This window comes from Corvus moneduloides, chromosome 17 (genome assembly GCF_009650955.1).
Source record: "Corvus moneduloides isolate bCorMon1 chromosome 17, bCorMon1.pri, whole genome shotgun sequence".
NCBI lineage: Eukaryota > Metazoa > Chordata > Aves > Passeriformes > Corvidae > Corvus > Corvus moneduloides.
This window is the reverse complement of record NC_045492.1, coordinates 15522653-15543638: the sequence shown is the minus strand read 5'-3', so window position 1 is coordinate 15543638 and position 20986 is coordinate 15522653. Positions and strand designations below refer to the sequence as shown.

At 68.0% G+C, this 20986-nt stretch overlaps 4 protein-coding genes across 4 annotated transcripts; 2 read left to right on the top strand and 2 right to left on the bottom strand.

The window, feature by feature from the left end:
• Positions 1-96: 96 nt before the first annotated feature.
• CRX (cone-rod homeobox) lies at positions 97-3304 on the top strand. Its single transcript, XM_032127383.1, is given in 5 exon segments — positions 97-257; positions 1496-1588; positions 1923-2074; positions 2456-2518; positions 2520-3304. Coding segments are annotated over 4 exon segments (771 nt in total). The 5' UTR covers positions 97-257; positions 1496-1506; the 3' UTR covers positions 2994-3304.
• Positions 3305-3944: 640 nt separating this feature from the next.
• DMAC2 (distal membrane arm assembly complex 2) lies at positions 3945-5739 on the top strand. Its single transcript, XM_032127154.1, has 6 exons — positions 3945-4020; positions 4204-4358; positions 4574-4654; positions 4754-4881; positions 5082-5244; positions 5578-5739. The coding sequence occupies exons 1-6, from the start codon at positions 4003-4005 to the stop codon at positions 5717-5719; spliced, it is 687 nt and encodes a 228-aa protein (XP_031983045.1). The 5' UTR covers positions 3945-4002; the 3' UTR covers positions 5720-5739.
• A 321-nt stretch (positions 5740-6060) lies between these two features.
• On the bottom strand, positions 6061-12130 carry BCKDHA (branched chain keto acid dehydrogenase E1 subunit alpha). The gene is made up of 9 exons (XM_032127153.1): positions 12022-12130; positions 11503-11655; positions 11183-11269; positions 10998-11106; positions 10340-10501; positions 8608-8814; positions 7853-7994; positions 7000-7171; positions 6061-6547 (listed from the first exon to the last, which is right to left on the bottom strand). Exons 1-9 carry the CDS (start codon positions 12094-12096, stop codon positions 6377-6379), a joined length of 1278 nt encoding a protein of 425 aa, XP_031983044.1. The 5' UTR covers positions 12097-12130; the 3' UTR covers positions 6061-6376.
• An 876-nt stretch (positions 12131-13006) lies between these two features.
• On the bottom strand, positions 13007-20964 carry LOC116452573 (MAP/microtubule affinity-regulating kinase 4-like). Its single transcript, XM_032127173.1, is given in 20 exon segments — positions 13007-13495; positions 13602-13646; positions 14202-14281; positions 14603-14699; positions 14702-14868; positions 15490-15590; positions 15899-16161; positions 16532-16685; positions 17058-17167; positions 17244-17343; positions 17600-17719; positions 18079-18315; positions 18620-18676; positions 18809-18879; positions 19215-19280; positions 19392-19440; positions 19560-19613; positions 19945-20142; positions 20651-20775; positions 20778-20964. Coding segments are annotated over 20 exon segments (2331 nt in total). The 5' UTR covers positions 20950-20964; the 3' UTR covers positions 13007-13430.
• Between the last annotated feature and the right edge of the window lie 22 nt (positions 20965-20986).

The following is a 20986-nucleotide window of genomic DNA, read 5'->3' as shown; positions in this document are numbered from 1 at the left end:
CCCCCCCATTGTCCCCTCGTGTCCCCCTCCACGTCCCCCCCCATTGTCCCCCCGTGTCCCCCCTCCCTCTCCCCCCCCCCGTGTCCCCCCCGTTAATTGGCGGCCGCTCTGGATTAGCCGGCCCGGGCCAATGTCACCCCTTGTCCCCCCGGATTAGGGGGTGACATCACGCGGCTCCTACTTAAGGCTCCCCCCGCCGCGGGGGTGCCTCCCCTGCCACCGCCGCTGTCCCCGCTGTCACCGTGTCACCGCCGCAGGTACGGCCCGGCGGGCGGGGGGCGGCCCTGGGGGGGGACAGGGCCACCAGAGCCCCGGGGACATCGCTGGGGTGGGGACAGGGCCACCAGAGCCCCGGGGACATCCCTGGCAAGGGGACAGAGCCACCAGAGCCCCGGGGACATCGCTGGGGTGGGGACAGGGCCACCAGAGCCCCGGGGACATCGCTGGGGTGGGGACAGGGCCACCAGAGCCCCGGGGACGGCTCTGGGTGGGGGACAGGGCCACCAGAGCCCCGGGGACATCCCTGGCAAGGGGACAGGGCCACCAGAGCCCCGGGGACGGCTCTGGGTGGGGGACAGGGCCACCAGAGCCTTGGGGCCATCCCTGGCAGGGGGACAGAGCCACCAGAGCCCCGGGGACGGCTCTGGGTGGGGGACAGGGCCACCAGAGCCTTGGGGCCATCCCTGGCAGGGGGACAGGGCCACCAGAGCCCCGGGGACATCCCTGGCAAGGGGACAGGGCCACCAGAGCCCCGGGGACGGCTCTGGGTGGGGGACAGGGCCACCAGAGCCTTGGGGCCATCCCTGGCAGGGGGACAGGGCCACCAGAGCCCCGGGGACATCGCTGGGGTGGGGACAGGGCCACCAGAGCCCCGGGGACATCGCTGGGTGGGGACAGGGCCACCAGCCCCATGTCCCAGCTTGGGGATATTGTCACCAGCCCCAGGGTGGTGTCCCCTGCCTTGGGGACAGGCCACCAGCGCTGTCCCCAGCTTGGTGACAACCAGCCCCAGCCCTGGGGTGGCCTCAAGGACGAGCCACCGCCGCTGTCCCCGGTGTAGGGACAGGGCTGGGGCCCCGGGGTGATGTCCCCGGGGGTGTCACCCAGGTGTCCCTACCCCCAAGGGTGTCCCTAAGGGTGTCCCCGAGGGTGGTGCCCGGTGGCCCCGTGCCCCCTCGGTGTCCCCCCCGTGCACGGCTGGCACCGGGGGCTGGGGGTCCCGGGGGTCTTGGGCGAGGGGGGGGGGGGGGTGACACAACTGGCACCGCGTCACCGGGGGCTGGGGGGGGCTTGGGGACACGGGGGACACTGGGGGGACATCGGGGGGACACCGGGGGGCGCGGGGACACGGAGGTTTGGGGGCGCACATTTGGCACGGAAGGGGGCTCGGGGGGCTCCGGAGGGGGCACAGGGGGACTGGGGGGGGCCGGGGGAGTTGGGGACACCCGTGCGTACCCCCCCGGTGCCATCGGTGTCGCCGCGGTGTCCCCGCAGCCCCCCCCGGCCATGATGTCGTACCTGAAGCAGCCGCACTACGGCGTGAACGGGCTGAGCCTGGACCTGCTGCCCCCCCCCGTGGGGTACCCGGGTACCCCGACACCGGGGGGACTGGGGGGGTCACGGGGGGGGGAGTGGAGCCGCGGGACCGCCCCGGGGGACACCCGGGTACCCCACATTTGGGGAGTAAAACGGGAGGGGGGGGGGAGGGATGGAGCTGCGGGACCCCCCGTGGGGGTGCCTGGGTACCCCAAACTCTGGGGGGGTTGGGAGGGCCCCCCCCATCCCACCCCCCTCTCGGGTTTTCCCCCAAATCCCGGGGTTTTGTCACGACTCCCGGCACTCCCCCAACCCCGGGGGTGTGCCCCCAATCCCGGGGGTCTCCCCCCAACCCCGGGGGTCCCCCAACCCTGTCCCCCCCCCAGGGACCCCCCGGAAGCAGCGGCGGGAGCGCACCACGTTCACGCGGGCGCAGCTGGACGTGCTGGAGGCGCTTTTCGCCAAGACGCGGTACCCCGACATCTTCATGCGCGAGGAGGTGGCGCTCAAAATCAACCTGCCCGAGTCCCGCGTGCAGGTGGGGACAGCTCTGGGGACAGGGGACAGCTCTGGGGACACGGGGGAGCACGGGGAAAGGGGGGCAGGGGCGACAAGGAGGGACACGGGGGTCGGGAACAAGGCGGGGACAGAGCGGGGACAGGTGAACGCGAGTCCCGCGTGCAGGTGGGGACAGGGAACAGCTCTGGGGGACAGGAGGATGGGGGGGGGATTTGGGGGACACCGGGACGGGCTGGGGGGAGCAGGTGAGCCCCGGGTGGGCGCAGGTGGGACGGGGGGGGACACGAGGGGCTTCAATGACCCCGTGTGTCCCCATGTCCCTCGGTGCCTCAGTTTCCCCGTGTGTCTCCGTGTCCCCCCGTGTCCCCCCCGTGCCTCAGTGTCCCCGTGTCCCCCCCAGGTGTGGTTCAAGAACCGCCGTGCCAAGTGCCGCCAGCAGCAGGCTCAGGGCTCGGGCCCCCCCAAACCGCGCCCCCCCCCCTAAAAAGAAGAGCTCCCCCCCTCGGGATCCCCCCCCGGAGCCCCCCCCGGGCCCCTTCACGCCGCCGCCCGCTCCCCCCGGCCCCCCCAGCGCCGCCCCCGTGTCCATCTGGAGCCCCGCCGCGCTGTCGCCGCTGCCGGACCCCTCGGGAGCGCCGGGGTTCCGCGGCTTCCCGGGCTCCGGGGGCTTCGGGCAGGGCTACCCCGGCTACTTCGGGGGGCTCGACTCGTACCTGTCCCCGCTGCCTCCCCAGGTGGGCGGGCTGAGCCCCCTGGGCCCCCCCGGGCTGGGCTTGGCCGCGTCGCCCGCGGGCTACGGGGGGACCCCCGGGATGGGCTTCGGGGCCGTGGATTGCCTGGAGTTCAAGGACCAGGGCAGCGCCTGGAAGGTGAATTTCGGGGGCGCGGATTGCCTGGAGTACAAGGATCAGAGCACCTGGAAATTCCAGGTGTTGTAGGGGGGGTGGGGATGGCGGGGGCGCGTCCCGGGGGGTGACGGGGGGGGCGGATCCCGGGGGTCCCGGCCGGGAGAATCCTCGTGGCGTGGAGAATTCCCGGGGCACGGAGGAGCGGCCCCGGGTCACGGACAATTCCCGGGGCGTGGAACGCGCTCCTGGCGTGGAGAATTCCCGCGCGGAGCGCCCCCGGACCACGGGGAATTAACTTCTGGATCGCGGACAATTCCCGGGGCACGGACAATCCCCGGAGCGTGGGCGATTCCCGGGCCGCGGATAATTCCCGGGGGACGCAGACGACCCCCCAGACCCCCGAGAATCCCTGGATCGTGGGCAATGCCCGCGGCACGGAGCATTCCCGCATGGAAAATCCTCCCGGCCGGGGCCGTTCCCGGGGCACGGAAAATTCCCGGGGCACCGAATATTCCCGGAGCACGGAACGACCTCAGGACACGGGATATCCCGGCGGGACGGAGCATTCCCGAGCCTCGGGGGATCCCTGGACTGTGGGGGATCCCAGGACCACGAGGGGATCCCCGGATTTATGGGGGATCCCAGGACCACGGACTATTCCCGAGCCTCGCAGGATCCCTGTATCACGGGGGATCCCTGGCCCCGCCCCGATGGGTCTCCCCGGCCCGCCCCCCACCAAACTCCCGGAAGGAAAAAAGCTGGAAAAGAGGGAATATCAATAAAAAAAGTGCGAAAATGTGGGGGCTTCGTTAATTAACTCTGATGAGGGGACTTGGGGGGGCGGGGTCCTGGGGCGGCCTAGGGGACTTTGGGGGGTTCGGGGATCTTGGGGAGCTCTGGGGAGTCTTTGTGGGGGCTTAGGGGGGTCTGGGGGGGGGTCAGGGGGTCTTTGGGACCCCCCAAAATTCTCCGCTTCCCCCCCGACCCTCAATCCCCCCCCAGGCCCGCCAGGGGGCGACACCACCGGGGCAGTGGGGGCGTGGCCGCACCCGGAAATGGGCGTGGCCACGTGACCCGCGAGTCACGTGACGCGGCGAAGATGGCGGCGCTGAGGGCGGTGAGTGGCCCGGGGTTACCTGAGGGGGGGGGAGACCCCTGAGACCCCCCCCAGGGACGGGGGAACCCCCGGCACCACCCCTGAATTTGGGGCGGGGGCGGTTTGGGGCGATTTTGGGGGTTCTGAGCGCCCCCCAGGGGTGTCCCCCCTCACCCGTCTTCCCCCCCGTTTCTCTCCCCCCAGATCGGGGCGTCCCGCGGCGCCCCCGCCCTGCGCCCCTCCCCGGGGCAGCGCCGGGAGGGCTCGGGGGGGCTCCGGGCACACCTGGACAGGTGGGCGCAGCGCCTGGGCGCCGTCGCAGGTTGGGCCCAGCGGTGGCGGCTGCAGAACGTCAACGCGTGAGTGAGGGGGGACCCCGAAAGTGGGGAGGGGGACCCCGAAATTTGGGGTAGGCGGTGTCAGGCAGGTGCGCCCAGGTGTGAGGGGCAGGTGGGGAGAGAGGTGGGGGGGGGGGGGGGTCACCTGTCCCTGGGGGGGCTCGCCAGGTGTGTCCCCCCTGAGGTGAGGCAGAATTTGGGGGTTTCGGGGTCTCACCAGGTGTGTCCCCCCCCAGGTACCCCCAGTCCCCCAGGGACACCTTTGGGGACGATGTCGCAGCCGCCGAGTTCACTTTGGCCTGCGGGGGGGGGGTCAGGTGAGCCCCCTCCCCTTTTTGGGGTGTCCCTGCCCCACCTGGAGGGGTCCCGGCCCTGACCCCTCAAACCCCGCGGGTTTTGGGGCTCTGGCCCCGCAGGTTTCTGGGGCAGCAGCGCTGGATCCGCCCTGGGAGCCGCTCGGAGCTGCCCCGGCTGCGGCACCTGCCCGTGGTGGGCATCGACCTGAGCGGGACCCCCATCACCTACCGGGGGCTGGACAACCTGGGTAAGGCCCCGGAGCACCCCAAAACCACCCCAAAATCCCCCAAGCCCCCTAAGCCCCTGGGACCCCCCACCCAAAACCTCCTGGGGACACCTGGGCCCACCCTGGACTCACCTGTCCCACCTGGGGACCCCCAAAACCCTCCCTGTCCCACCCGGGGCCACACCCGGGGTCACACCCAGGGTCCCGCTGTCCCCCCGCAGTGTCCCTGTCCCACCTGTCCCACCTGGACCTCTCGGGATGTCCCCACGTGTCCGATTGGGCCCTGGGCCGGCTCCACGTCTTTGGGGCCACCCTGCAGCACCTGGCGCTGGCCCGGTGTCCCCAGGTCACCGAGCGGGGCCTGGCCACGCTGCACCACCTCAGGTGAGGCCCTCGGTGCCACCTGTCCCCCCCAGTGTCACCCCAGTGTCACCCCAGTGTCCCCCAGTGTCCCCCAATGTCCCTCAGTGTCCCCAGTGTCCCCCCAATGTCCCCCAGTGTCCCCCAGTGTCACCCCAGTGTCCCTCGGTGTCCCCCAATGTCCCTCAGCGTCCCCAGTGTCCCCCCAATGTCCCCCAGTGTCTCCCAGTGTCACCCCGGTGTCCCCCAATGTCCCCCAGTGTTCCCTCAGTGTCCCCAGGTCACCCTGCACCACCTCAGGGGGGTCACCTGGGGACCTCCCAGTGCTCCCAGTGCTCCCAGTGCTGTCCCCCGCAGGGAGCTGCGGTCCCTGGACGTCTCCGGGCTCTCGGTGCCCAGCCCGGGGCTGCTCCGGGCACTGCTGGAGGAGGCGCTCCCGGGGTGCCGGGTCCTGGGAATGGCCGAGCCCGGGGCCCTCCCAGGACCCCCCCAAAAATAAATCCCTTCTTTTTCTGTGGATTTGGGGTTTTTTTTGGGAGAAAAGGTGGGGGGGGGGTTTGATGTTTCCAGAGCCTTCAAATCCCAGGGATCCTTCCCTAAAAATCGCGGGCACTCCCTGCCCCCAGGTCCTGGGAATTCTTCCCCAAAAATCCTAGGGATACCCTACCCCAAAATCCCGGAGATCCCTTCCCAAAATCCCCAGAATCCTTCCCCGAAATCCCAGGGATTTCCCTCCCTGAAGCCCCAAGGTTCTCTTCACAAAATTTTTAGGATCCTCCTCCCCAAAATCCCAGGACTTGTCCCCAAAATCCCGGGGATCCACTCCCAGAGCCCCAGGGATCCTTCCCCAAAATTCCTCTCCCAAATAATTTATTGGGGGGTCGGGGTGGATCTGGGGGTGCTCAGGGAATTCTGAGGGTGCTGACGGAATTCCAGGGAATTCCCAGGAATTCCTGGGATCGCTTCTGGAACCGCTGGAGTGGGAAAAGCTCCCTGGGCAGGGGGTGGGGTGTCTCCAGGTGGATTTTGGGGTCAGGATCAGAGCGGCTCTGGGGGGAAAAGGGTGGATTTGGGGGCTTTCCCAGCAGATCTGGGGGTGCTCAGGGAATTCCGGGGGCACTGAGGGAATTCCAGGGAACTCCCGGGAATGCCGGGATCACTTCTGGAACTGCTGGAGCGGGTAGTGCTCCCCGTAGGTCTCCAGGTGCCGCTCCAGCTCCGCGCGCTGCCGGCGCAGCCGCGGGGGCATCTCCAGGTAGACGTCGGAGAAGAGCAGGTGAGGCGGCGGCTTCGGCTCCCGCTCCGCCTGCTCGAACGCCTCCAGCACCTGCGGGAACGCCGCCCGCAATTCCCGCTCGTTCCAGCCCCACATCCCGGGATTCGCCCCCAAGAAAATGCCCCAAATCCCGCGCGTTCTTCCCTGAGATTGGGCGATTCCCTGGGCTGAAATCCCGGGGGTTCCTGCCCAAAGCATTCCCGGGGGTTCCTGCCCCACAATCCCAGGTGTTCTTGCCCAGAATGCGGGGCATTCCCTGCCCCAGAATCCTGGTTATTCTTCCCAAAATCCCAGGGCTCCCTCCCCAGAATCCCAAGGATCTCCCTCCCTAAATCCCAGACATTCTTCCCCTAAATCCTGATGATTCCCCACTCCAAAATCCCGAATGTTCCTCTCCCAAATCCCAGGGCTCTTTTCCCCAAAAACCCCCAGCACCCTCCCACCCCGAAATCCCGAAACCTCAACTTCCCGCCCCAAAACCCCCGAAGTCCCTCGGGAATGACCATTTTCCTGGAGCTCTTCCTCCAGCCCTTCTCCTCCTCCTCGTCCCACCAGCCGCGGTTGGCCATGTAGTGCCGCAGGCGCGAGATGGGGTGGTCCTGCTTGTCCCAGTAATTCACCTCGTCCACGGATCTGTACGCGGAGCTGTCGTCGCTGGTGCTGTGGTGCCCGATCCTGGGAGGGGGGGAAATCCATGGAAAATGGGGTTTTGGGGAGAGATCCCAGAAGAACGGGGAAAAACGGGCGGGAAATCCGCGGGAAACGGGGAAAAACTGGTGGGAAATCCATGGGAAATTGGGTTTTTTGGGAGTCTTGGAAGGATGGGGAGGAATGGGTGGGAAATCCATGGGAAATGAGGAAAAAACAGGCAGAAAATCCATGGGAAATCTGTGGGAAGTTGGGGTTTCTGGGGGAGGAATTGTGGAAGAATGAGGAAAACCAGGCAGAAAATCCATGGGAAATGGGGAAAAACGGGTGGGAAATCCATGGGAAATGGGTTTTTTGGGGGTAATCCTGGAAGAACGGGGGAAAATCCTTGGGAAATGAAGAAAACCGGGCAGAAAATCCACGGAAAATGCGGGAAATCGGGCGGAAAACCACGGGAAACGGGGTCTTTTTGAGGAGATTGGGGGATCCTGAAAGAATAGGGAAAAATAGGCAGAAAATCCATGGAAAATCCACGGGAAACGGGGAAAAACGGGCGGAAAACCACGAGAACGGGCTTTTTTGGGGGGAGGGGGAAGCTGGGGGGATCCCAAAACCCCGTGGGAAAACCCTGGGGGAACCGGGAGCTTCTCTGGGGGGCTCCCGGCGTTCCCGAGCCGCGTTCCCGAGGAACGTTCCGGAAGCCCGCACCGGTAGGTCATGGCCTCGATGAGGAAGGGCTGGTTCTCGGCCACGGCGCGGCGCCGCGCCTCCCGCGTGGCGTTGTACACGGCGAAGACGTCGTTGCCGTCCACCCGGATGGACAGCAGCCCGTAGCCGGGGCCGCGCGCCGCTGCCGGGAGCGCGGGATCAGAGCCCGGGAAACGCCATCCTGAGCCCCCCGGGGCGCTGGAACCCATGCTGCTGCCCCAAAGTGCCCCAAAGTGCCCCAAAATCCTGGGGGTTGGTGTCCGAAATCCTCCCCAAAATCCCAGGAATCTCGCTCCCCAAAATTCCGGCTGTTCCTTCTCAAATTCCTGAGGTTCCTTCCTCAAAATCCCCAGCGCTCTTTCTGCCCAAATCCCAGAGATTCTGTCCCAAATTCCCAGGACTCCTTCCCCAAACTCGCAGGGATCTCTCCTGCCCCAAAATCCGAGAACTTTTCCCCCAAAACCCCAGGGATCTCCCCGCCCCAAATCTTGGCCGTTCCTCCTCAAATTCCCAGGGCTTTTGCCCCAAAATGCCAAGGACCCCACTCCCCCCAAATCCCAGGGCTTTTCCCCCAAAACCCCAGGGATCTCCCACCTCAAAATCCCAAATCTCCTCCTCCCCTAAATCCCAGGGATCTCCCCCTTGTCCACCTCCACACGAGCAAGAGAATCACCTCCAAAATCCCCCCTAGAACTGCCTGATTTCCCCCCAAGCCCCCTCCACGGCCCCGATTTCGCCGTTCTCCCGCTTCCCACCGATGCCGTCGCCCCGGTACTGCTCGGAGGTGGGGGTGGAGATGGCGTAGCCGTTGTTGCGGCAGAAGAAGACGATGGGACACTCCAGGGTGGCGGCGAAGTTGAAGCCGGCGTGGGCGTCGCCCTCGCTCGCGGCCCCCTCCCCGAAATAGCAGACCACGGCCCGGCTGGCGTCCGCGCGCTTGATGGCGTAGGCGGCTCCCACAGCTGAGCCCCGGGAAAGCGGGAATTCGGGGAGAAATTAGGAGAATTTGGGGGAAAAAGGGTCAGAGGGGAGAGGGGTCGGTTGGAGGGGGGTGGGGGCAGGTGGAGGGGGGGAATGGGGAATTATGGAATGGGTTGGGATGGAGCAGGGACACGGATCTGGGAATGAAGGACACGGGACAGGGACGCAGGACAGGGACACGGAGCAGGGAATGAGGGACACGGAGCAGGGACACGGGACAGGGACACGGAGCAGGGACACAGAGCAGGGACACGGAGCAGGGACACGGGACAGGGACACGGAGCAGGGACACGGAGCAGGGACACGGGACAGGGACACGGAGCAGGGACACAGAGCAGGGACACGGAGCAGGGACACGGGACAGGGACACGGAGCAGGGACACGGAGCAGGGACACGGAGCAGGGACACGGGACAGGGACACGGAGCAGGGACACGGGACAGGGACACGGGACAGGGACACGGAGCAGGGACACGGAGCAGGGACACGGGACAGGGACATGTGACAGGTGCATGGAGCAGGGACATGGAACAGGGACACGGAGCAGTGACACGGAGCAGGGACATGGGACAGGGACACGGAGCAGGGACACGGGACAGGGACATGTGACAGGGACACGGAGCAGGGACACGGGACAGGGACACGGGACAGGGACACGGGACAGGGACACGGAGCAGGGACATGTGACAGGGACACGGAGCAGGGACACGGGACAGGGACATGGAACAGGGAGACGGGACAGGGACACGGGACAGGGACACGGAGCAGTGACACGGAGCAGGGACATGGAACAGGGAGACGGGACAGGGACACGGGACAGGGACACGGGACAGGGACACGGAGCAGGGACACGGGACAGGGACATGTGACAGGTGCATGGAACAGGGACATGGAACAGGGACACGGAGCAGTGACACGGAGCAGGGACATGGGACAGGGACACGGAGCAGGGACACGGGACAGGGACATGTGACAGGGACACGGAGCAGGGACACGGGACAGGGACACGGGACAGGGACACGGGACAGGGACACGGAGCAGGGACATGTGACAGGGACACGGAGCAGGGACACGGGACAGGGACATGTGACAGGTGCATGGAGCAGGGACATGGGACAGGGACACGGAGCAGTGACACGGAGCAGGGACATGGAACAGGGAGACGGGACAGGGACACGGGACAGGGACACGGGACAGGGACACGGAGCAGGGACACGGGACAGGGACATGTGACAGGTGCATGGAACAGGGACATGGAACAGGGACACGGAGCAGTGACACGGAGCAGGGACATGGGACAGGGACATGGGACAGGGACACGGAGCAGGGACAGGGCACAGGGACACAGAGCAGGGACAGGTGCCACAACACAGGGACCCAGCCAGTGCCACCCGGCTGAGGGGAGCCGGTGCAGGGGTGGGACTGGGGCTCCCTGGCAGTTACGGAGAGGGACAGGACGGACCCCAGGGACACGGGGCGGGACCGGGGCCAGCTCCAGGTGCGTCACCTTGCGGGATCTGCGTGGCCAGGGGGGACGAGATGGTGACAAAGTGGCGCTCGGGGCAGCCGTAGTGCACCGGCATCTGCCGGCCCTTGCCGGGGTCGCTGGCGTTGCCGTAGCACTGGGCCATGAACAGCTCCAGGGGGTACCCGCGGTACAGCAGCACACCTGGGGACACGGATCCGGGCTCACCTGGGTCACCTGTGCCACGCCTGGGTCACCTGTCCTTCACCTGTGTCACCTGTTACACCTGTCCCCAACTGTGTCACCCCTTCCTGGGATCACCGGTGTTCCCAAGACACCAGGAACAGCTCCAGGGGCATCCCTGGTACAGAAACCCCCCTGGAACCCAAATTTGGGATTGATTCCCCCAAAATCCATCTCCCCTGTGCCTCACTTGTCCCACCTGTTCCCAGAGTGCCAGGAACAACTCCAGGGGCATCCCTGGCACAGCAGGATCCCAAATTTGGGATGGATTCACCCCAATTCCATCTCACCTGTCCCACCTGAGCCTCACCTGTCCCTCACATTCCAGGGATCGCCAGCGTCCCAAAACACCAGGAGCAGCTCCAGGGGCATCCCTGGCACACACGGAGCCCAAATCTGGGCTTGATCCCCCCAAAATCCATCTCCCGTGTGCCCACCTGTCCCACCTGAGCCTCACCTGCCTCGCGGTACTGCCCGAAGACGAGGTCGGAGGCTTCGAGCGCGGCGGCGCTGCCCACGTGCGTGCCCTCCTCACCGTAGTTGGTCATGTAGAAGGAGATGCGGCCCTGGAAAACCGGGATTGGGCACCCAGAGCCCTGGAGCCGCCAGGTGAGGCCCCTCCAGGTGAGCCCACAGCCGTACCTGACGCTGGGACTCGTAGAGGATCCGGTCCATGGTGTTGAGCAGCGTCATCGTCTTGTAGAGCTTCAGCACCTGCTCCTTGGGCAGCTGCAGGGACAGGGATACCCGGGGTCACCTGGGGGCACCTGGGGGCAACCTGGACAGGGCCACCCGTTTGGGGTGTCACCTGCCCGGGCACTGTGTGTTCGAGCAGCTGGCGGTGACAGCTCTGTCACGTGGCTGGAGATCACTTGCACAGGGGGCACCTGCCTGGACCTTGTGTGTGTGAGGTGTCACCCGGTGGGACATCGCCTGTGCCAGGTGTCCCCTGTCCCGCTCACCTGGGGGTCCTCGCTGGGCCGCAGGACGTGTCCCTGCCGGTCCATGACCCGGTACACCGGGATCCCGGCCAGGACGTTGGGCTGGATGAACTCCAGGCGCTCCGCAAACTCCGCCGAGGCCCCCGGGAACTGCGGCCGCTCCTCGGGGGATTCCTGCGGGGATTGGGGACACGGCGGTGGCACCGAGGGTCCCCAAATCCCCAAAAAGGGACCCCGGGTGTGCCGCGGCTTCTCCAGCGCTGCGGGGACAGTGACCGGGAACGGAGCGGACACAGGGACAGCGGGATCCCGGGATGGGACGGGGGCAAAACGCGGACATCGCGATGTGGGGACAGGAGCGGGGGACACCGGGACGGAACAGAGGGACACGGGAATGAGGGGACACGGGAACAGCGGCACAGGGGACACCGGAACAGGACACGGGGACAGCACGGGGCAAACACGGGACAGGACAGGGGGACCCGGAGGGGGGACACGGGGCCCCTCTGTCCCCCGCTCGGTGCCCCCTGTCGCACTCACGGCCGTCCCCAGGAGCCGCCGCGGGACGAGCCCCAGGAGCCGCCGCCGCCACCGCAGCGCCCGCAGCGCCGCCATCTTCGCCGGGGGCGTGGCCAAACAGCGGGGCGAACGCTGATTGGCGGGCGAGGGGGGCGGTGAGGCGGTGGCGGGGCCTGATTGGCTGGAGCGCGCGTGCACGGCGAGCTGGACACGCCCACTCGGCGGCCTTATAAGGAGTTGTGTGGCCTCGCCCCCTGGGGGCCATGGCGGGAGTCCGCGGTGGCCACGCCCACAACCCCACCATATAAGGGGGGGTCGCCGTGCTGGCCACGCCCCCTGAGTGAGGGCGGGACTCCCCATCCCCCCCCGCCCTCGGGACCCCCCCGCGCCCCCCACCCCGAACCCAGCCCCGCCCCCTCCCCAGATCGCCACACGGGACTCGCCCCCAGACGCAGACGCCGAGGGTGGGGGTCCCTATGTTTATTTGGGGGGGCGGGGGGACAGATCGGGGCAGGAATAACTTAAAAATGGGGGGGGCACGGGGGGCTCGGGGGGGCCCAGGGCCGTATTTACAGACTGTACACGGAAGGGGCACGGGGGGACCCCGGGGGGGCCGCAGGTCACGCGGGGGTCCCCAAAATCTTGGCACCGAAGTCCTGGAGCCGCTGGACCCCCAAAGCCCCCCCGCAATGTCCCCAAGGTCCCCACGGGGGGGCCGGGGGGGTCCCAGCGCCGCTGGTCCCACACTGGGGGGGAAATCGCTGAATCCTTGGGGGGCTCCAGGGGGGTCCTGGGCAGTCCCAGTGCCACCGCAGCCCCCGGGGGGGGTCCCAGGGGGTCCTGATGCTGCTCCAGCCCTCGAGGGGGGTCCCGGGGGGGTCCTGGGGGGTCCCGGTGCGGCCACAGGTGCTGAGGGGGGGCCCCCTGGGCCGGTTCTGGGGGTCCCGGGGGGGTGTCCAGGGGTCCCGGTCTGGTTCCAAGGGTCCCGGGGGGGTCCCAGTCTCATTCTGAGGGTCCCGGGGGGGTCTCGGTCTGATTCCAGAGGTCCCCAGCAGGTTCTGGGCGTCCCGCTGAGATTCTGGGGGGGGTCCCTGGAGCTGCAGCCATGGTGGTCCCGATCCGGTTCCGGGGGTCCTGGTCCAGTTCTGGGGTCCCGGTCTGGTCCCGGGGGGGCCCCAGTGCAATTCCAAGGGTCCCGGGGGGTCCCGGTGCAATTCCGGGGGTCCTGGTGCGGTTCCGAGGGTCCCGGGGGGTCCCGGGGGGTCCCTACAGCCGCAGCCGGGTGCTCCCAGGGGTCCCGCGGGGGTCCCGGGGGCCCCCCCCGTGCAGGCGGCGGCAGCAGCGGGGGAGGGGCGGCCCGGGGGGGTCCCGGGGGAGTCCCGGCGGGGAGGAGGAGGCGGGGAGGGGCGGGGGGCGGTGGAGCCCCCCCGTCACAGCCCCCCCCCCTCGGAGCAGCCGGGGGGCGGCTTCCGCTTGATCCCCAGGTAGATGGCAACTGGGGGGAGGGGGCAGCAGTGGGTCTGGGGTCCCCCGGGGGTCCCCGCGCCAGCGGGGCCTCCCCAGGGAGGTCCCCGGGGGGAGGGAGAGGGGGCGGCACCCACCTTGTGAGCGCAGGTCCCCCGATTCCCGCAGGTTCGTCTGCGACCCTGGGGGTACACGGCAGGGTCGGGGGGAGGCGAAATCCCCCCCAAAAACTGCCCCAGACCCCCAAAATACTCCCCCAAAAAATCCCCCATACCCCCAAACCTCCCCGGACAGCAGCAGAGGCTGAAAGGTGGAAAGAGAGAAGGGACAGAGAAGCACTGGGGGCACTGGGGACACTGGGCCAGGTGTCACAAGTGCCACAGGTGCCACTTACAGATCTTAGTGGCACCAGGGCAGTGGATCCCAGTGGCACTGGGGGGCACTGGGATGGGTACTGGTGTTACTGGTGTCACTGGAGACACTGAGACAGGCTCCGGGGACACTGGGCCAGGTCACACAGGTCTCCCAGGAGGTGACACAGGTGTTTCAAGTGCCACTTACAGATCTTGGTGGCACCGGGGCGGGGGATCCCAGTGGCACTGGTGGCACTGGGACAGGGTCTGGTGTCCCGGGGGTGGGTACTGGTGTCACTGGGAGCACTGGGGACACTGGGACGGGCTCTGGGGACACTGGGCCAGATGACACAGGTGACACAGGTGTCCCCAGGTGCCACTTACGGATCTTGGTGGCACCGGGGCCGGGCGTGGCCGACACGCAGCGATTGGAGCTCTGGCGCCGGGAGGGGTCAAGGGACACCCTGGAACAGAGCGGGGACAGCGGGGACCGGGAGGAGGAGGAGGGGCGGGAGGAAGGCTCAGGTGAGCGCAGAGAGGGGATGGAGGTGCTCAGGTGAGGAGGAGGAGGAAGGCCCCAGGTGAGGAGGAGGAAGACGAAGCTCCCAGGTGAGGAGGACGAGGGGGATGAAGACCCCAGGTGAGAAGAAGGAGGTAGAGGAAGACCCCCAGGTGAGGCTGAAAGGCCCCAGGTGAGGATGAGGAGGATGAGGACCCCCCCCAGGTGAGGATGAGGAGGCTGAGCACCCCCCCCAGGTGAGGCTGAAGGCCCCAGGTGCGCTCACCTGCGGGTCAGTTTGGAGGTGATCTTGCTGAGCAGCGTGGCCGTGGGCCGGGGCCGGGGGGAGGCGGCGGCGGGCGCGGGGGGGGGGCGAGGCGGGGGGGGGCGGGGGGGGCTCCCGCGCCCCCTCCCCGGCGCTCGCGGGGGTCTCGGCCGCCCCCGCCCCCCCCGCCGTGGAAGGTGCTGCGGGCGGAGCAGCCCCGGGCCAGGTGCGCCAGGTGAGCCCCGCCCAGGGAGTGGCTGGAGGGGGACGGCGGCGGCCGGGACAGGCTGGGGGGACACGGGGGGGGTCAGGTGACACAGGTGACACAGGTGACACCCACAGGTGACCCCCAAAGGTGACCTCCAGGTGACCCCCCCAGCCCCACAGCCCCTGTGCTGGGATGGGGACTGGTGGCACTGGTGATGCTGGGACAGGTGTTAGCAGGGGGCACACAGGTGGATTTGGGGTGATTTTGGGGGTGCAGGTGAATTTGCTGAGGGGTCTCTCACCTGCCCTTGCCGTTGGGCAGCAGCAGGTGCCGCTCCCGGGGTGGGTTTGGGGTGGATTTGGGGGTTTTGGGGGGTCGGGGTGGTTCAGGTGGATCTGGGGGGCATTTGGGGGATTTGGGGAGGGGTCTCTCACCTGCCCTTGCCGTTGGGCAGCAGCAGGTGCCGCTCCCGGGGTGGGTTTGGGGTGGATTTGGGGGTTTTGGGGGGTCGGGGTGGTTCAGGTGGATCTGGGGGGCATTTGGGGGATTTGGGGAGGGGTCTCTCACCTGTCCTTGCCGTTGGGCAGCAGCAGGTGCCGCTCCCGGGGTGGGTTTGGGGTGGATTTGGGGGTTTTGGGGGGTCGGGGTGGTTCAGGTGGATCTGGGGGGCATTTGGGGGATTTGGGGAGGGGTCTCTCACCTGTCCTTGCCGTTGGGCAGCAGCAGGTGCCGCTCGCCCCCCGGGCGCTCGGAGCACACGTAGGTGTTCCTGCGGCCCATCACGCTGGGGGGCACGTGGGGCTGGGGGGGACACGGGGTCACCCTTGGGGACAGCCCCAGACTCACAGAGACCCCCGCGACACCCCCAGACCCACAGAGACACCCCCAAACCACATTTCCCACCCTCCCTGTGCTCCCCAAGCACCCCCAAGCACACCCAGCCCCACATTTCTCCCCCGTGCCCCCCCGGTGCCCACCGCGCTGTCCGGGTGCCCCCAGCCCCCCCGTGCCCCCCGGTGCCCCCTGCACTGTCCAGGTGCCCCCAGCCCCCCCATGACCACCACGCTGTCCGGGTGCCCCCAGCCCCCCCGTGCCCCCCCGGTGCCCACCGCGCTGTCCGGGTGCCGCTCCGGGATCTCGGCCTTGTTGGGGTTGTGGGCGCTGCTGACCAAGGGGCTGGAGGGGGGAGGGGCGGCCCCCCCCCCGCCCCCGCGCCCTCCCCCCGGGACTCCCCCGGGGCCGCCGCCGCTGCCCCGCCGGGGAGGGGGGGCGACCCCCGCGCCCCCCCCGACCCCGACCCCCTCCCGCAGCTCCGCGGCGCCGGCGCTGGTGGGGCTGCGCTTGGGGGGCGCCGGGGTGGGCGCGGGGCCACCTGGAGGGGACAGGAGGGACACGGGGGTCACAAGGAGTCACAGGAAGGGGGGACACCGCACTGCGACCCCCCCCAGGGCGGTTTGGGGTGGGTTTGGGGGGATTAAAACCCACTGGGACCCCCCCCTCCATGGGGTAGTTGAGGGGTGCCAGGGTGGGCACGGGGACACTGAGGGGAGGACAGCGGGTGACGGCGGGGTCACCTCCCTGGGGTCACTCACAGAGTCGCTGTGCCCCCCCCGCCCCGTTCCTGTGTCCCTGATGTCCCCAATGTCCCCCCGATGTTCCCAGTGTCACTCACAGAGTCACTGCGCCCCCCCCTTGTCCCCTGATGTCCCCAGTGTCCCCCCGATGTCCCCAGTGTCACTCACAGAAGTCGCTGTGCCGCCGCTGCCGGTGGTGGCCGCCCCCACGCTGTCCCTTCCCGTGGGTCCCCGATGTCCCCGACTTGGTGCCACCGTTGGGGGCCTCGGCCGGGCCCCGTGGCCGCGACAGGGACAGGGACAGGCCACTGCCACCCTCGGGCTGCCCCCGGGGTCACAGTGTCACCAGGGTCACCCCTGTCACCCCCCCCGGGACAGGCCACTGCCACCCTCGGGGTCACAGCATCATCGATGTCCCCAGAGTCCCCAATATTCCGCCAAGGTCCCCGGGTCCCAAATGTCCCCAGTCCCCCCAGTGTCCCCAGTATCCCCAACGCCCATGATGTCCCCGATGTCCCAGCTGTCACCCACCTCTCCCCAGCGTCCCAGCAGCAGGTAGGTGGCCGTGTCCCCATGTCCCCATATCCTCCCCATTGCCCTCAATGTCCCCGATGTCCCCAAGGTCCCCCTGACCCCCCAATCCCCTCAATGTCCCCGCCGTCCCCATGTCCCCAATGTCCCTGCTGTCACCCACCTCTCCCCGGCGCCCCAGCAGCAGGTAGGTGGCCGTCACCTCGTTGTACTTGTGGGTGCTCAGCGCCTCCTTGATCTCCTCCCTCGTGTACCCCATGCCCACCATCACCTCTGGGGGGGACACACGGCGCTGTCACCGCGCCAGCGGGGCGTCACCGCTGTCCCCCGCAGTCCCCGCGTCCCTCACCGATGCGTTTGGTGTCCCCAAAGTCCTCCTGCGGCTCCGTGTAGGGCGTCAGCTCGTCCCCCTCATAGCCGATGTTGATCCACTTGTCCTTCATGATTTGCTGAGGGGGGACACGGGGACATCAGGGGGACGTGAGGACACCCCCAGACCCTCTTGTGACACCCCCAGACCCCTCAGGACCCTCCAGGACCTCTCAGAACCCCCCCAAAACCCCTCACAGGACTTCCCAGAACCCCTGGGACCCCTCAAAATCCCCCAAAACCCCTCAAGAGCCCCCCAGAACTCCCCCAAAACCCCCCCAAAACTCCTCAAGACCCCTCAGAACCCCCCCAAATCCCTTCCAGGACCCCCCAGACCTCGAGGGTGCAGCGCTTGGCGGGGTTGAGCACCAGGAAGCGGCGCAAGATGTTCTCGCAGTCCGTGGACATGTAAAAGGGGACGCGGTACTTGCCCCGCAGGACCCGCTCCCGCAACTCCTGGGGGGACAGCAGGGTCACCTGGGGTCACTCAAGGTCACCTGGGGTCACCGGGGGTCAGGGTGGGGGGCACAGAGGGGACAGAGCGGGGGCACACAGGAGGGGACACAGCTCTGGCCCTGCAGCTCCTGGAGGGGACCAAGGGGTGTGGGGGGGGTCCCAGGTGACAGGAGGTGACAGCAGGTGACAGGAGGTGACGGTCACTTTGAGATTGTGCCCATCAAAGGGCACTGACCCCCTGACCAGTGGATCCAAGTGACCCCAAGCTCCAGCCGTGACATTGGAGTGAGCTTGGGGCTGACCGAGGAGGGTCAGGGCTGACTGTGAGTGACCAGGAGGTGACAAATGGTGACGGTCACCTTGAGGTTGTGCCCGTCGAAGGGCAGCGAGCCGCTGACCAGCGTGTATAGGATGACCCCCAGGCTCCAGATGTCCACCTCGGGGCCGTCGTACTTCTTGCCCTGGAAGAGCTCGGGGGCGGCGTAGGGGGGGGACCCGCAGAACGTGTCCAGCTTGGAGCCCCGCGAGAACTCGTTGCTGAACCCAAAATCTGCGATCTTGATGTTGGCGTCAGCGTCCAGCAGCAGGTTCTCGGCCTGGGGACAGCAGGGACATCAGTGGGGACATCAGCACGGAGACAGGGACATCAGCATGAGAACAGGGACATCAGCACGAGGACAGGGACACCAGGACATGGACACTGGGATGGACACAGGGACACTGGGACAGGGAGTCAAGGACACGGACACCAGGACACGGACACTGGGATGGACACAGGGACAGTAGGACAAGGACACGGGGTCAAGGACAGGGACACCAGGACACGGACACCAGGATGGCCACAGCGACGCCGGACATTGTCCCCTGCGCGGTGCCACCCCCGGTGTCCCCGTGTCCCACCTTGAGGTCCCTGTGCACGATGTTCTTCTGGTGGCAGTAGTGCACGGCCGAGACGATCTGGGGACAGGGGGTGGCACTGTCACCACGGGGCCCCACGGTGTCCCCAAGCCCTCCCAAATGTCCCCAAACCCTCCCAGATGTCCCCAAACCCTCCCAAGATGTCCCCAAGGCCCCCCGGGATGTCCCCACCTGTCGGAACTTGGCCCGCGCCTCCTTCTCCTTCATCCTCCCGTGGGACACCAGGTAATCGAACACCTCACCTGGCGGGGGGAGACACACCTGGGGTGACCCCGAAATCCAACCTGGGGGGCTGAGCCCCCAAAATCCCCCAAAATCCATTATCTGGGGGGGCTGGGACCCCAAAATACCCCAAATCCACACCTGGGATGGGATGGGACAGTGTCCCCTGGGGGGTCTCAGTGTCCCCTGGAAGGGGACAAGGTGTCCCTGGGGGGTCTCAGTGTCCCCTGGGGGAAGTCAGGGGGTCCCTGGGTGGGGTCAGTGTCCCCTGGCGTGTCTCAGTGTCACAGGAGGGGTCGGGGGGTCTCTGGGGGTCTCAGGATGTCCCCTGGGGGGGTCCCGGGGGGGTTCCCACCTGCGCTGGCGTACTCCATCACCAGGTACAGCGTCTTCTCCGTCTCAATCACCTCAAACAGCTTCACTGGGGGGGGGACACATTGGGGGAGGGGGTCATTGGGGACCCCTCTCCATCACCGAGACCCCTCCCCACCCCCCTGACCTCCCCCCAGCCCCGGGACCCCCGCCCACTCACCGATGTTGGGGTGGTTCAGCCCCTTCATGATCCGAACTTCCCGAAACAGCTGGGGGGGGTGAAGGGTCAGTGAGGGGGGCCAGGACCTCTCCCCAAATTAAAGGACCCCTCCCCAAATTAAGGGAACCCCCCCAAATGAGGGGAAACCCCCCCAGGACCCCTCCCCACCTTCTGCAGGCTCGTGGGGTTCAGCTGCGTCTTGTCAATGATTTTAATGGCGACCTAAAAAAAGGGGAGGGGGCAAGGAGGTGACTCCCAGAGACCCCCCAAATTCACTGAGACCCCTCCCCACCACCCCAATTCACCTGAGACCAGTCCCGAATTCGCTGAGATCCCTCTCCAGGCCCCCCAGTGTCCCTGAGACCCCTCCTCAGCTGCCCAGGACCCCCCCAACTGCCCCCAGCTCCCCTCAGAGACCCCCTGGGACTCCCATTTCTCCCGTGAGCCCCCTCCCACTGGCCCCTCTTGTCCCCAAGCCCCCTCCCGCTGCCCGCAACCACCCCAAACCCCCCCTCCCCAGCCCCGCCGGGACCCCCCCGAGCCCCCCGCCCACCTCTCTGCCGGTCAGCACGTGCCGGGCCAGCTTGACCTTGGCGAAGTTGCCCTTGCCGATGGTCCGCAGCAGCCGGTAGTTGCCCACGTGGGGGGGCTCCTCGGCCCCCAGCGAGTTCCGGCCCCGGGGGGCTCCGGCCCCGCGCCCCGACCACCCTCCGCCCTTCTCGGGGCGGCCGCTGCCCCCCGGGCCCGCCAGCTGGGGGGAGGGACACGGAGGAGGGGCCGGTGAGACCCCCAAAAATCACTGGGGCAGGGCGTGAGACCCCCACCCCAAAAATAATCACAGAGGAGTAAGAACCCCTTCCCAAATTATGGCAACGGTGGGACCCCTCCAAAATGTCACAGTGAGACCCCCTGAGAGCCCCCCAAAATATCACAGTGAGACCCCCGAGAACCCCCCCAAAACCCCTGAGATGGCTCCTAAAATATCACAGTGAGACCCTCGAGACCCCCCCCCCAAAAAAAAACCCCTGAGCCCCCCTAACCCATTCCCGGGGCTCCCGGTGACCCCTGAGCCCCCCCCGCCCCCGTGTCCATCCTCGCGACCCCCCCGGTTCAACCCCCGCCGGTGCCCCACCCCCGGTACCTCTCGGATCTCTCCCCCGGTGCCCCCAAATCATTCCCGCCGCCCCCTCCGCTCCCGACCCGGCCCCTCCCGGTGGTCCCCCCAGGGCCTCCCCCCGGTGCCGCCGCCCCCCCCTCACCGTGTCCGCGTTGCGCTCGTTCCCCGCCACCAGGGCGGAGCGCGAGGACATGGTCCCGGCCCGGGGGGCACCGGGGGGCACCGGGAGGGGCGGTCCCGTTGCCGGGGGTCCCGTTCCCGGGGCGGTCCCGTTACCGGGGGGGGCGGCGGGGCCGGGCCGGGGCGGCCATGGCGGCCATGGCGCCGGAACCGGAACCGGGGCGCGCCGGGGGCGTGGCCTCGCCCGTATAAAGAGCGTGGCCATGCGTTAGCCCCGCCCACGACGCGGAGCGGACCAATCAGAACGCGGCGTCCGGGCATGGAGACAGCTGGGCGCGCCCTGAAGGGGGAGTGGCCA

Bases quoted from the DNA above. Each gene is read 5' to 3' on its own strand.
- DMAC2 (XM_032127154.1), top strand. The intron at 4,359-4,573 runs GTGAGTGAGGGG...GTCCCCCCCCAG, and splicing joins CGGCTGCAGAACGTCAACGC to GTACCCCCAGTCCCCCAGGG. The intron at 4,882-5,081 runs GTAAGGCCCCGG...GTCCCCCCGCAG, and splicing joins CCGGGGGCTGGACAACCTGG to TGTCCCTGTCCCACCTGTCC.
- BCKDHA (XM_032127153.1), bottom strand. From the start codon at position 12,096: ATGGCGGCGCTGCGGGCGCTGCGGTGGCGGCGGCGGCTCCTGGGGCTC. The intron at 11,656-12,021 runs GTGAGTGCGACA...CAATCCCCGCAG, and splicing joins GGCGGCTCCTGGGGACGGCC to GAATCCCCCGAGGAGCGGCC. The intron at 7,995-8,607 runs GTGGGAAGCGGG...CGCTCCCGGCAG, and splicing joins GTACCGGGGCGACGGCATCG to CGGCGCGCGGCCCCGGCTAC.